General features: G+C 36.1%; 1 protein-coding gene across 1 annotated transcript in view; it reads left to right on the top strand.

Moving 5' to 3' along the window:
• REV3L (REV3 like, DNA directed polymerase zeta catalytic subunit) overlaps positions 1–15,606 on the top strand; it is a gene marked incomplete at its 5' end in the record, with an annotated part of 186,822 nt that overhangs the window by 154,657 nt on the left and 16,559 nt on the right. The window contains 3 exons of the mRNA XM_079716335.1: positions 803–911; positions 2,801–3,007; positions 11,699–11,808. Coding sequence (XP_079572461.1) covers positions 803–911; positions 2,801–3,007; positions 11,699–11,808 — 426 coding nt within the window. The remainder of the gene's footprint in view (positions 1–802; positions 912–2,800; positions 3,008–11,698; positions 11,809–15,606) is intronic.

Here is a 15,606-nt window from a genome sequence, read left to right as displayed (position 1 = left end):
AGTGGCCATGGCTCACGGGCCCAGCCGCTCTGCGGCATGTGGGATCTTCCCAGACCAGGGCACAAACCCATGTCCCCTGCATCAGCAGGTGGACTCTCAACCACTGTGCCACCAGGGAAGCCCTATGGTCTCCTTTTAAATAAGAGTTATATTTAATTTGTTGGTATAAATCACTTTTCAGTGGAACAGTTTGAGGATTATGATCTTATAACTTCAGCTATGACCTCCTCTTGACTTTTCTTAGAAATAGTTTTTCTAAAAAAAAAAAAGTTAAATTGCCAAATGTTAGATTTTATTTTTTCATGTCAACCAAATTTTTTCTCATAAGAAATACACAGTCTTCCTTTATAATGATTTCTGTGTATTTAAAACCAAGTGTTATAGTTTTAGTCTGAAGTATATTCACGCCTTATAGAAAGCTTTTATGGCAATTGTATTGGTAATTCTGTCTTTTTAGTAAGAACAGGAATTTGGAAAAGTTAGTTGCAGTCTTTTTACTTAAGGCTTAAATTTTTCTTTAGGGAACTTAGTGTAAGATAGTCATATGTTGAGCTGAAATTTGGTATTTTAGTATAGATTTTTCCCATGTACTTTAGGATAGTGCTATTTAAGAAATGTTTCTAATATTTGAAGAACTGCTTTTTGGTAACTAAACAAATAAACATATTACTAAGTATATTAATTCATGTTTAGATGTTTAAAAATGAGTTTCCAATAGAATTAGAAAGATTCCTAAAATTGCCTAGAGTCTCTGTTCTGTGATTTGAGAAAGTATTTGCTTAATTTTTTTTTTTCTTAACAGGTATGATGAATTCAAATTTGGCTGTACCTCTCTAAGAGTACCTCCAGATTTACTTTACCAAATTAGGCATGATATCACAGTGTCCCCCAATGGAATAGCTTTTGTCAAGGTAATACTCTTTTATAAATGAAAGGTATCAACTGTGGCTTAACCTTTGGAGAGCTGATCGTTTAGATGTTGTTGGCATATAATACCAAAAAAAAAAAAAAAAGTTTGCTTCAGTGTCTTATCTCAGAAAGTCAAAGATATAGGGAATCTTCTAAGAACATTTTTAAATCATTAAAAAAAATAGTAATCTTGTTTTGCATGAATTTAGGTTTAAAATCTTTTAATTATTAGATTTTAGTTTTTAATGAACTATTGCAAGAAATAAATGTGCCTATATACCTTCTGCCCTCTATTAGAATCTGGCAGGCTTAAATAGCTATTTGATGATCACAACAATGTTAACTAGCTATTTGATGATCACAACAATGTTAACTTATAAAGATTAAAATTGCCTTAATGTGTATACTTTACTAATTGTTTTATATATTTTAAATTAAGACTGTCTTAGAAATAATGATCTTCTAATGTATTTATTGATTGTATTCTTTAAGAAGATACCCAAACTAATAACAGAGTCCGTTTTTTCTCTCCCTTGTCTCCCCTCAAAAGAAACTAAAAAAGCCTCATAAATGAATAAAGACAAATAGGAAGAGATCTAGGAGAAGATTATATTGCCTCTCATATGCCAACTTCATTCCTTTCTTTTCTATTTCCTTAGCAGTGAGTCTGTACTAGAATTGTGGGATGGTAGGGTGGTTGGTGGTGGTAGCATGGACCCCACTAGCCCTCAAATTCATTCTGGTGTACTTAGCAAAAGTATCATCGTTCTCTACCAGTAAGAGGATGCTGTGTTTAAAGAGTACTATAAAATTAGCCATTTAGATACGAGGAAAATTTTTACCAAGTGAGTTCATGATATATTCCATTTTGGAGAATATTACATTTTAACATAATAACATATATTATGTCTTAATATAAACATTATGGATGCTTCAGAAGGTACACAGAATGAATTAGAGGTTACAATATGTTTTCATTGTCACATATCTAGCAGCTTATTATTTTATCTCCCTTTAACAGCATTTTAAGAACTTGCATCTACATTTTGACCCAATGTGTAAAGCTTAATGAAAACTAGATTTTTTAATATTCAGGAGTGTGATTATCCTATTCCTGAGGTTTTAATTGTTCAGTCCAACATGCATATTACCTTGCACGTGTCTGTGAATCATCTTCAGAGTTAATACTGTTTTGTGGTTTTCATTCCTAGTGGAGTTCTCATAAATTCTCCCTAGTCTTGATTAATACAAATGATTTTATTTTTTTGGCATCAACAAATTTTATCACCTCACTATTCATCCCCTCTTCCAGATTGCTAATAAATATAGGCCGGAGGGGATGGCTTAGTGGTCTAAGCATCAGATTTGAAATACCTAGAGTCCCTGGAACTGCAGGTTTGAATGTCAGCAGAGTCAACCCAGCTCTTCATTCTTCCAAGGTAGATAAATGGAGTTCCATGCAGATTACTGTGTGGGGTCATTAGGATGAGATCTTTAAAAACTGAGGTTTGTTATGAGTGATACAAATCCCGTGTGTCTTTCTGAAAGAGTGGGGGTTTGGATCAGAGTTTTGACAAAATTTCCCTCTGAACTCATTATATGGTCTCTTATGTACTAGTTGGCATCCTCCTCCCTGGAGGTCTCTGAACTCACATAGTAGTGCTACATTAGATTTATAAACATTACAGGAACGTTTTAGGAGAAAAGTCCTCTTCAAAAGAAAGAAAATGTGATGATTTTATATTGATGGCCACTCGTCCTGTGGCCACACTATTGTTCGTATGTTTCAATTCATGACAGTTGGCCATTGTTATACTTTGTGCTTCCTTCTTAATTGTCTAACTCTATAATGTTTAAGGGATTTAAACATTCTTTTTTTCCTTTATGATAGCCTTCAGTAAGAAAGGGTGTGCTACCAAGAATGCTCGAAGAGATTCTGAAGACTAGACTGATGGTGAAGCAGTCGATGAAGGCTTACAAGCAAGACAGAGCCCTTTCACGAATGCTCGATGCACGTCAGCTAGGACTTAAGCTGATAGCAAATGTCACATTTGGCTACACAGCTGCTAATTTTTCTGGGAGAATGCCATGCATTGAGGTAAGTGATATAAGTCTATAGTTTTTTTAAAAAGAGACTAAAGCAGCATTAAATGAATGCCTATTCATTAAACCATTTTGTTTTGAAACTTTAGACAAAAGGGTTTCATTTCCATTAACATAGGATCAGTTTTTCTCAAACCAGGACTTATATATTGATATATACATATTCTTAGGAATTTGTGCATTTTCTCTATGAGAACTCTGTGTTTTGTTCAATGATAATTTTAGAAATTAACATACACATATTTCTGCATAATCTGGATGACCCTATTGTAACCAATTACTGACATGAGATTTCAGTGCCGCCTTTACAGCATTGTTTACAGTAACACTGGTACTAAATAATTCCTTTTAATGTATTGATAGAGGTCTGATGATAGTTCAGTTGTCTTCTCCAAATGTCAGAATAAAAACAATCATTCCATATTTACTAGTGTACCAGTAGATATAAAGCAGAACCTTTCTTTTGCAGTGGTAGTAGCAATTAAAAGACACTTTGCATTAAACAAGACTGATTTCTTGTTATTTACTAAATTAGGGTGTTAATTTGACATGAATACAGTATAGTATGACAGAGTAATATAATAATTTACTAATGGTTGAGAAAGGAACAGAGTAGGCTTGTTTGCTTGATGATCTTTTCATGCCAAATGAAGGCTAGAACATTGTGGTATACCATATTTGCAGTAGTTCAATAAGGGAAAAGCAGTGGAAGAATCAAGTTCCCACAGAGCTCACAGTAGGCAAAGTAAACTCCAAAAACCTGTGCAAGGGACTTCCGGTTTCATGTCCAACATGTAAGAAACTGAAAGTCTCTACTCTGTCCTCACACCAAGTAAGCCGAACAGACAGAAAAATCAACAGCTCTTCTTAGATCTGTCAGAGAGGTGAAGTCACAGGGTAACCTGCTGCCCCCAAAATTGAAGAGACCAACAAGTGTATACAGAGTCACAACTTACCAGAGCAGAAATCAAGAGCACAAATCTCTGTGAGAACCAGTGCCATGGTAGGGAAAACTGAACTATAACTGATGAATCGCTGGAGGCTCAGGGTGGACAAATCTGAGCGATAAAAACTCCAAAGGACCCAGTCGTCAGGGTCCCCACACTTTTATGAATTTTACCTCTAGGAGCTCAACCAGGTTCTAACAGTGAACATCAGAGAAAAATTCCCTTGTGCTTCTGGCACAGAGAGAGGAAAAGAACCATTTTGAATACACCAGAGCATTCTGTTTTTAACAAAGTCTGCCCTCAGGAGAAACTATTTAACCAGAGCTTAACCTGCTGGAGTTTTATCAGAGCCTAACTGACCTGGAGAAAGGGAAATACCCAGCTCCAACTGCTCTAGCCTTCTACATGGAAGAAAAATACTGCAGCCCACTCTAGTCATCCTGTCCCACCAAAGTGGGGTGAAAAACTGAAAATCACATGTGAAGTCTACAGTCCAGAGGCACAAGTTCACTGAAAGACTGAGACCTACTCGTAGGACTAAGGAGCCCTTCCCCTCCCCCGACACCTTACCACCACATTACTAAAGGCCTATTTATAGCAGTTCCTTTTACCCAATACATCATGTCTGGCTATCAAAAAAAATTTGCAAGACTTACTAAAAGCCAAAAAACACAGTTTGAAGAGACAGAGGAAGCATCAGAGCCAGACTCAGATAAGGCAGGGATGTTGGAATTATCAGACTGCAAATCTAAAACTATGATTAGGATGCTAAGAGCTCCCTCCAATAATAGCTAAAGTAGACAGCATGCAAGAACAGATGGGTAATGTAAGCAGAGAGGTGGAAATTCTAAGAAAGAACCAAAAAGAAGTGCTGGAAATCAAAAATCCTGTAACAGAAATGAAGAATGCCTCTGACTACTACACTGAACATGGCTGAGAAAAGAATCTTGGAGCTTGAGGAAATCTTAGTAGAAACTGCTAAAACTGAAAAACAAAGAGAAAAAAAGACTGAAGAAAAGAGATATCCTAAAACTGTGGGTCAGCTACAGAAGGTGTAACATACATGTAATAGGAATTCCAGTAGGAGAATAGAGAAAGGAACAGAAGAAATACTAAAACAATAATGACTGAGAATTTCCCCAAATTAATGTCAGGCACCAAACCACAGATCCAGGAAGTTCAGAGAACACCAAACAGAATAAATGCCCAAAAAACTAAACCTAGGGACATCATTTTCATACTGCAGAAAATCAACACTAAATTAAAAATCCTGAAAGAAGCCAGAGGGAAAGAACACCTTGCTTATAGAGAAGCAAAGATAAGAATTATATCCAACTTTTCCTTAGAAACCATGCAAGCAAGAAGAAAATGGAGTAAACTATTTAAAGTGTTAAGAGATAAAACCCTTCAACTAGAAATCTGTACCCTACAAAATTATCATTCAAAAGTGAAGGAGAAATTAAGACTTTTCTCAGACAAATAAAAATTGAGGGAATCTGTTGGCAGTAGACCTGCCTTGAAAGAAATGCTAAAAGAAACTCTTCAGTGAGAAGGAAAATGATAACAGGCCAGAAACCTAGATCAATACAAAAGAATGGAAGAGCATCAGAGAAGGAATAAGAAAAGGTAAAATAAACACTTTTATTTTTCTTATTCTTAATTGACCTAACAATTTGTTCAAAGTAATAATAGCAACAATGTATTTGATTATGTATGTTTATATACATGTATATATAAGTAAAATGAATAACAAATAAATGGTACAAGGAATGGGAGGAAGGGATTAGGATTATTTTATTATAAAGTACCCACACTACCTATGAAGTGGTATAGTGGTTTTGAAAGTGGTATATTTTAAGTAAATATAAATATTGCAAAATTTGGGGCAACCACTATAGAAAGTTAAAAAAAAAATACAACTAATGTGTAAGAAGGAGAGAAAGCGGAATCATATAAAACAGTCAAAACCACAAAAGGCAGTAAAAGAGTGGAAAATAAAAAATAGGAACAAAAACAAAGGCAACACATAGAAAATAAAATCAGGAAGGACATAGTTGAACAACATAATCAACCGGATATAATGGACATTTATAGATTACTTCATCCAACAACAGCTGAATACATATTCTTCTCAAGCTCACATGGAACATGCACCAAGATAGACCACATTCTGGGCCATAAAGCACTTTAACAACTTTAAAAGAATAAATCATACAATGTCTGCTTTCAGATCACAATGGAATTAAACTAGAAATCAGTAACAGAAAAGAAAGATCGCTGGAAAATCCCCCAAATACTTAGAGATTAAGCAGCATATTTCTAAATAACACATGGGTCAAAGAAAAAAAAATCTCAAGAGAAATTTTAAAATATTTTGAACTAAATGAAAATGAAAACATAGCTTATCACAATATGTGGAAGTCAACAAAAACAGTACTTAGGAAATTTATAGATTGAATGCATATATTAGTGGGAAAAAGACCTAAAAGCAATCATCAAGTAAGCTTTTACCTTAGGAAACCAGAAAAAGAACAAATTAAATCCAAAGCAAGCAGAAGAAAAGAAGTAATAAAAATTACAGCAGAAATCAGTGAAATTGATTTTCTCAATTGATTCTGTGTTTTCAAAGAACCCCAAAGCTAGTCTTTTGAAAAGATCAATAAAATCAATAAATCTCTAGCCAGCCTAACTAAGAAAAAAAAAAAAGAAAAGAAAAGAGTACACAAATTGCAAATATCAGAAACAAAAGAGGGGACATCACTTCAGTTTCCATGGGCATTAAAAGGATAATAAAAGAATATTATGCACACACATTTGATAACCTAGATGGAGTGAACCAATTACTTGAAAGACATAATCTGCCAAAACTTGTACAAGAAGAAATAGGCAATCTGTGTAGGCCTATATCTATTAAAGAAATTGAATCATTAATTAATAACCTTCTAAAACAGAAAGCACCAGACCCAGATGGGTTCACTGCTAAATTCTACCAAACATTTATGGAAGAATTATACCATTTCTCTACAGTCTCTTTCAGAAGACGCAAGCAGTAGGAGTACTTTCTAAGTCATTCTAATTACCTTAATACCAAAACCAGACAAAGACATTTTAAGAAAACTACAGATCAGTATCTCTCATGAACGGATCAATATCTCTCATGAATGCAGATGTAAAAATCCTCAATGAATATTAGCAAATCAGATCCAAAAATGTATAAAAACAGTTGTACACCACAATCAAGTGAGATTTATTCCAACTATGCAAGGTTGGTTCAACATTGAAAAATCAGCTGAGAGCCATCACATCACATTCAGGTTAAGTAAGAAAAATCACATGATCATGTTAACATACAGAAAAGGCACTTAACAAAACCCAATACCCATTCATGATACAAACGCACAGGCGACTAGGAATAGAGGAGAACTTTGTCAGTTTGATGGAGAATATCCACCAAAAAACCTATGGCTCATATTATACTTAACCATGAGAAACTTGAAGCTTTCTCACTAAGGTCAAGAACAAGATAAGGATGTCCCAACTCATCACTGTTTTTCACTATCATACTAGAAGTCCTAGCTAATGCAATAAAACAGGCAAGAGGAAATAAAAGGTATGCAGATTGGGAGACTTTCCTGGCAGTCCAGTGGTTAAGACTCCACACTTCCAAAGTAGGGGGTGCAGGTTCGATCCTTGGTTGGGGCACTATGATCCCACATGCCGTGCCATGCGGCCAATACGATAAAAAATAAACCTTTAAAAAAAAAAAGGTATGCAGATTGGAAAGGAAGGTAAAACTGTCTTTGTTTCCAGATGACATAATCCTCTATGTAGAAAATCCCCCAAAAATGATGCACAAAAAAAACCTCCTGGAACTAATAAGCGATCATGTAGCAGGGCTGCAGGATACAAGGTTAATACACAGTGTATACCAGCAATGAACAAGTGGAATTCGAAATTAAAAACACAATACCATTTATATTAGCACCCCCCCAAAATGAAATACTTTGGTATAAACCTAACAAAATATGTACCAGATCTATATGAGGAAAATCCCAAAACTCTAATGAAAGAAATCAAAGAACTAAATAAATGGGAAGATATTCCACATTCATGGTTAAGAAGACTCAGTATTGTCAAGATGTTAGTTCATCCCAAATTGACATATAGATCCAATGCAATCACAGTCAAAATCCCAGCAAGTTATTTTGTTGATATTGACAGACTGAGTCTAAAGTTTACATGAAGGGGAATTCCCTGGTAGCCTAGTGGTTAGGATTTGGGGCTTTCACTGCTGTAGCCTGGGTTCAATCCCTGGTTGGGGAACTGAGATCCCACAAGCTACTCGGCCAAAAGAAAAAAAAAAAAAGTTTACATGAAGAGGTAAAAGACTCAGAATAGCCAACATAGTATTACAGAAGAATAAAGTCAGAGGACTGACTTACTGTAAAGCCACAGTAGGCAAGGCAGTGTAGTATTGGCAAAAGAATAGACAAGTAGATCAATGGAACAGAATAGAGATTCCCAAAAGAGACCCACATAAATATAGTCAACTGATCTTTATCAGAGGAGCAAAGGCAATACAGTAGAGCAAAGACAGTGTTTTCAGCAAATGGCGCTGGAATAACTGGACATCCACATGCAAAAAAAAATGAATCTAGATACTAACCTTACACCTTTCACAAAAATTAACTCAAATTGTATCGCAGACCTAAATATATAATGCAAAACTATAAAACTCCTAGAATAACATGAAAAAAATCTAGATAATAATGTTAACTTATTTATGAAGTCATTAGTGGAAAAAGCTGCCAACATCACAGAAAGGGTCTCTTGTGAACATGTCAAAAGTTAGCTCCAGTGGAGTCAAAATGGAAGCTATTGTCTTTAAAGGCAAATAGACTACTGACTATGGCGGTGTGCTTTCCTTCAATGAACACACAATCAAAAATATTTGACAGTACCACCAAGGTCACATAAAATATGCTAGATCTAGACTATCAAAGAGAAAGACAAGACTTTGTAAGCAAGAATTCCTATAAGAATGCAGAGAATGAGTAATGTAGCTAATAGTTGTAGGTTAATGTCTCTGTCTCAGCTCAACACTGTCACTGATGTGTTTGTTTATTTCATAAGTTAAAATTTTTATGTCTTCACATTTTTCTCCTAAACTGTTTACTGTTCGTGATAAAGCTGTATATACACATACATGTATATCTGACAACTTTTTCAACTGGCTGTTCATTATCTCTTTTTCTTTCTTTTTTTGTGAGATATAATTGATATAACACATTATATTAGTTTCAAGTATACAACATAATGATTCAATATTTGTAATATTGCAAAATGATCAATATCATTTAGACCACAATAAGTCTAGTTAACATCCCTCACCACATATAGTTATAATTTTTTTCTTGTGATGAGAGCTTTTAAGATCTACTCTCTTAGCAACTTTAAAATATACAATATTATTATTAACTATAGTCACCATGCTGTACCTTACATCTCTAAGACTTATTATTGTATAACTGGAAGTTGGTACCTTTGACCACCTTCACCCATTTCCGCCCCCCCACCACCACCTCCTGCTTCTGGCAACCACCAGTCTGTTCTGTGTATCTATGAGTTCAGTGGGGTGTGGGGGTTTTTTTTGTTTTAGATTCCACATATAAGTGAGATCATAAAGTATCTGTCTTTCTCTGTCTTATTTCACTAAGCATAATACTCTCAGCGTCCATCCATGTTGTTGCAAATGGCAAGATTACTACCTTCTTTTGTATGGCTAAATAATATTTCATTGTATATAAACTCCATTTTCTTTATCCATTCATCCATCAGTGGACACTTAGCTTGTTTCCATGTCTTGGCTATTATAAATAATGCTGCAGTGAACATGGGGATACAAATATCTTTTCCAGTTAGTGTTTTTGTTTCCTTCAGATAAATACCCAGAAGTGGAATTGCTGGATCATATGTTGTTCTACTTTTAATTTTTTGAGGAACCTCCATACTGTTCTCCATAGTGGCTGCACCAATTTACATTACCACCAACAGTGCAGGAGTGGTTCCCTTCTCTCCACATCCTCACCAACATTCTTTTCAGAGAACTTTTACTTTAAATCTTTTTCTTATTATGACTTTTCAGGATCCCAACCATTGCCTAAATTGTGAAATCAATTAATTTCCTCTTTTTAAATCCAGTCTCTTGGCCCTGTAATGTTTTTCAAATTAGGAACTATGACACAAAATAGCAGAATCAGTTTTAATGTAATTGCCACTCCTTTCTTCTCTCCCACTGCCCCACCCCCCGCCGTGCCCCTCCCTCTCATGCCTCTATGTCCTTCACACTGCATGGACTTCAGGGCCAGCTGCGAAAGAGTTCTGACTCTTCCAGATATAGCTTAAATGGGTCAGACTAGACAGCAGGAGGCAGACATTTAGGACCAGTATATGTGTGTATTTGTATGTGTATATCCCAAAAGCATATTGGACTCTAACACTCTATGGCTCACCCATTTAGCTATTTGCTGTCACATATTTTTATCATGTGTGAAAGTGGCAAAAGATGACAGATTGAATATTTTATTCAAACTTGAATTTCAATTAGGTGACATGATTTTTTTTTAATGTATTAGGCTATAGTTCATATTCTCAAGGTTTTCTAATGCACTAAAGGCCTCAACAGGATTCATGATCTTAATTTAAAACCCAAATTAAGTTTCTGCTATCAGTGTTTTATTTATTCCTTTGTTCATACATACACTTAATATTTCCTGTGTAAACAACTTTAAACAGCCTTTTAAAATAAGTATTATTCAATCCTGCATTTAGTTCAGATAATTCAAACTTTACAGTAAAAGGGGAAAGATCATTATAAATACTGTTTGCATCTTAACACAAAAGAAAAAGTGCATAATTCTTATTTTAAAACTTTAAAAAGTAATGTTCCATTTATGCTGAATGGCAGTTTCCCCAACCCTTAGCTTTAATGAGTTTGATAAATGAAGCAGCAGTGCTATACTAGTCTCCTTAAGTTCTTTAACTATGAAATATAATTAGCCTGCTTCTCATATTTGTCAAGATCCACCATCATCTTGTTTTGTCAACTTATGCCATGATCATTGTTAAAACTCAATCACCAATGAAAGAACTTAGACATATATCTGCCTACTTGATTTAAATTGAACCCTTGTAATATATTTTCTATCATATAATTATGCATTTTTCCTTGTATCGATATTTAGCGTCATCTAAAAAATATGTATAAGCAATCACTGAGATATAGGTTCAGCATAAGCTTTACTGATACTGAAAGAAATTATCATAACACTCCAACACTCCAACAGAAAAATTTTGAAAGACACACATGCACATACATAATGTAATTTCCTGCCTAGTTGGTTATAAAGGCATTTTAGAAAGTCCTTGAATAAATAAGGCTTACTCTTCTAGGATCAAATGTAGCTATGTATATAGTGCAGTCCATTTTACTCACTGACACACTCACAGGCAAGTCTGTATATTGATTGGTTTCTTTTAAATTATTCATTCATCTCATTTTCTTCTTGAGTACTTGTAGAAAGAATGATGGCACTGGTGACTTTTTTTTTAATGTTCTTTTCTCCTTGTTTCATTTTTAGAAATATTTAATAATTAAAGTTAAGTATTATATATTAAAGTCTGTTGTCTTATTACTAAACTACATTAAGAAATTATTTTCAATGTGTTTGTACCAACAGGTTGGTGATAGTATTGTTCACAAAGCCAGAGAAACCTTGGAACAAGCTATTAAACTGGTGAATGATACCAAGAAATGGGGTGCTAGGGTTGTATATGGTGATACTGACAGGTAATGAACTCTCTGTTTTGTAGTTGTCTTTTTGCATCTCCTTGGATACTCATTTCAGTGTTTGAAATGGCTTAAGGGTAATCCTTCCTAAAAATAGAGTTCTACCTAAGTTCTTTTCAGTCCTTATGATCTTGTGATTGGAGTTAACACAGGTCCTGATTTACCAGATACGATCTTAAGAGACAGAAAATGTATATGACCTGAGCCACAGAGTGCGAAAATTCCCAAGGCATCCCTCCAGGTAGCCAAGTAGATAGGGATCTGTAAAAACTGTATACACAGGAAGGAGTCTAATCTGTTTAAAGAAACAGCTTTTAATGTGAAGAATCCCTCAGATATAGCTGCAGCTCTCTGAATTTAAATATATATCTTAAAATAATCAAACTGTTTTTGAAACACAGTTGCCAAAGATGTGAGTGGTTAACTTTTCACTGGGCCCCAAAATCTGTTGACCTTCTTCTATAAACAGTGCAGATTCCAGACACATTTTCCATTTGATTCCAGAGGTTCACAGACTTCCTGAAGCCCATCATCCTGAAGCCCATTCTATCCAAAAGATAGAATTGCCTTTGAATCCTGAATAACCTCAGCCTGCTTGCTTGCTTTGATATTTTTCAGGGCCCAGTTATTTATGTAACATCTTATTTATATGACTTAAAAGTTTTTCTAGAATATAGGTATTATGCAAATTTCTTAGAGTGAAATTTTTTTCATATTGAAGGCTTAGAGTTACAGTGTGATCATTCTAAGAGCACTTGCCTCAGGAGCTCTGATCACTTTACAGTGCAGTGGAGCAAGCAGAGATAATGCTTCTAATCACTAAAAATAGCTTCTAGGTAATCTTTAAACAGCATTTAATCTTCTCCGGCTTTTTAATGCACATACAATCAGCATAATCATATTAATGCTGAATGAGACCTTTCCTCCTATAGCAGCTGTTTCATTATCAGCAGGTGGGGATAGTTTCAAGTTATCCAGGCCCCAGTTATCCATAGTCTCTACTGTTCCCCGTCAAAAGCCACTCCTCACTTTGACTGTGAGTATTTCACTGCCCTGTAAAACCACTTCTGCTGAATAGTCTAGCAAAATAAAAATTACTGGAACATAGTTTTTCACCTTGTTAGCAGAGCTCCTCACAAAATATTTAGGGAAGAGGAGAAAGTTAAACTTTAAATTGTTGAGTTTAATTCAGGGTTCAAACACATCAGTAGTTGACAACACGCACCCAGAAGCAGAAGTTGGCATGATTCTGACTGTAAGATTTTTAGGAATTCAAACCAAAAAACCCTGACTTAGAATGTCAGAGCTGGAAGAGGACTTTTAGGTCAGGAGTTTTCATGACCTAAAAGGGTCGGGAGAAAACCCTAGGGGGCACATTCTCAGATGCTACTTAAGAGCAGATTCCCCTGGAATAAGAAATTTGTCTAAGATTGCCCAACTAGTTAACAGTGGAACCATAAATTGGTATCTCTCTACATAAGACATCACAGGTTTTTATTATTCTTTTTTTTTTTTTTTTTTTTTTTTTTTTTGCGGTACGCGGGCCTCTCACTGCCGTGGTTTCTCCCGTTGCGGAGCACAGGCTCCGGATGCGCAGGCTCAGCGGCCATGGCTCACGGGCCCAGCCGCTCCGCGGCATATGGGATCCTCCCAGACCGGGGCACGAACCCGTATCCCCTGCATCGGCAGGCGGACTCTCAACCACTGCGCCACCAGGGAGGCCCGGTTTTTATTATTCTAATCAAAAAAGTGTAGGGACTTCCCTGGCAGTCCAGTGGTTAAGACTCTGCACTCCCAATGCAGGGGGCACAGGTTCGATCCCTGGTTGGGGAGCTAAGATCCCATGTGCCACACAGCACAGGATAGATAGACAGATAGATAGATAGATAGATAGGGAGGGAGGGAGGGAGGGAGGGAGGGAGAGAGAGAAAAGAAGGAAAAGAAAGAAAGAAATTGTATTTGCAGTATCTTTTTTTTTTTTTTTTGGCCACACTGCCCGACTTGTGGGATTTTAGTTCCCCAGCCAGGGATCAAACCTGGGCCCTGGGCGGTGAGAGTGCTGAGTCCTAACCACTGGACAGCCAGGGAATTCCCTGCAGTATCATTAGAGCTTTTGACTACCATTCACCATCTGATTCATTCAACAAATGTTTACTGAAATACACTGTATGAGGGCAGTTCACTCTAGGGCATGCATTCTCAATGGTAATAATACTGCCCAGCAGCGTACAAGTTGGTCCTCGAGGAGCAAAGAAGTACAGTGGCTTTTGGCCCCACAGAGCTCAACCCTACCCAACAACATTTTAATCCTTAGTAATTACTTTCTCTTGTTAAATTTACTTTTAACTTTTTTGGGGGGGAGGACAATAATGATAACATACTGAGAAGCACTGCTCTAGGGATAATAAATGTATGCTTGGTGGAGGGAAAGAGTTCTTAACCAAGAGAGAGATCTGGATTCTCTTTCTAGCTGTGCTCCTAGCTGATTGCATGGCCATCAAAAAGTCACTTAGCCTCCCTCCAGTTTCAGGACTGCTGACTTTATGAATCTTGGAGTCTAGCTAAGGGAGATTGGTTAACAAAGCATCAAAATTACTCTGTTAGAAGGGTGTTTCTCTCTCTAGAGCAGTTATGCATTATTGTCCATTTAGACGGTATAAATGTAAACACCCTGAATTTCTTTATATTGTAGTGGTTCAAACAATTATTCTATATAATAGTGGTTATCAATAATATTTATCCCACCCTAGTGGGATAGACCTACTCCCATCAGTTATTGAAGCTCTCTGTAGTAGTGATTCTCAGGCAGGGTAGGGAAGGACATTTGACAACACACATACTGCCGGGGCAGCAGAAGGGTGCTGGGGAACTAGAACAAAAATCTCTTGGGAAATTCATCTGAGTATGATTGAGAAAAGCCTCCTAGGTGTGATATCCCCGTTTAACTCCCCACCCCATGTGAAATGAAAATCACTGCTTTAAATGTGATCTATCAACCAAAGATAAACATTATTTAACTACATTAAAAGCACCAGTAACAGACAAATAGAAATTTTTTTTTTTTTGGCTGTGCCACACAACTTGCAGGATCTTAATTCCCCGACCAGGGACTGAACCCACTCCCTTGGCAGTGAAAGCATGGAGTCCTAACCAACTGGACCACGAGGGAATTCCCTAGAAACTTATTTTAAAACAGTCTTTCTCTTTGTAGGCTGGTCACCTACATTCTGTTAAGTGACCCAAAACTTCCATTAATCCTGGTCAGCTCTCTTGAAGCTTAGCTCCAACTAAAACTAGCCAAAACAGCACAGATGAACTCAAGTAAAACCCCTAACACTACTAGGTAAAATCTCAAATATATACCCTGTAATAACTTTTAAGATGTAAAGTATGTGTACCTTTAATTTTTTATCAACTTTATCAAGGTATAATTTTGAACAAAAAAGTGCATAGTTCAATATACAAAATGTATAGACCCATGTAATCAGCTGCCACCCGAGTCAAGATATAGAATATTTCTATCACTGTAGAGAGTTCTGCCATGCTCCTTTGCAGTCAGTCCCTCACTTTCATCCCCTACCCCCAGGCAGCCACTTACCTGATTTCTATTACCATAGCTTAGTTTCTCTGTTCTAGAGCTTTATAGCAATGTGTGTAGAAACACTTCAATTCATTATTGCATCTGAACATTTTAAGCATAATAATCTTTTTTTTTTAAGTTTGGCATTTACATCTAAAGTTAAACATACCCCCTTAGCGTGACTCAACAATCCTACTCCTTGGCATTTACCTAAGAGA

This window comes from Hyperoodon ampullatus (assembly GCF_949752795.1).
Source record: "Hyperoodon ampullatus genome assembly, chromosome: 12".
Taxonomy (NCBI): domain Eukaryota; kingdom Metazoa; phylum Chordata; class Mammalia; order Artiodactyla; family Ziphiidae; genus Hyperoodon; species Hyperoodon ampullatus.
Note: the sequence above shows the minus strand (reverse complement) of the source record. Positions and strands in the feature narration are given on the sequence as shown.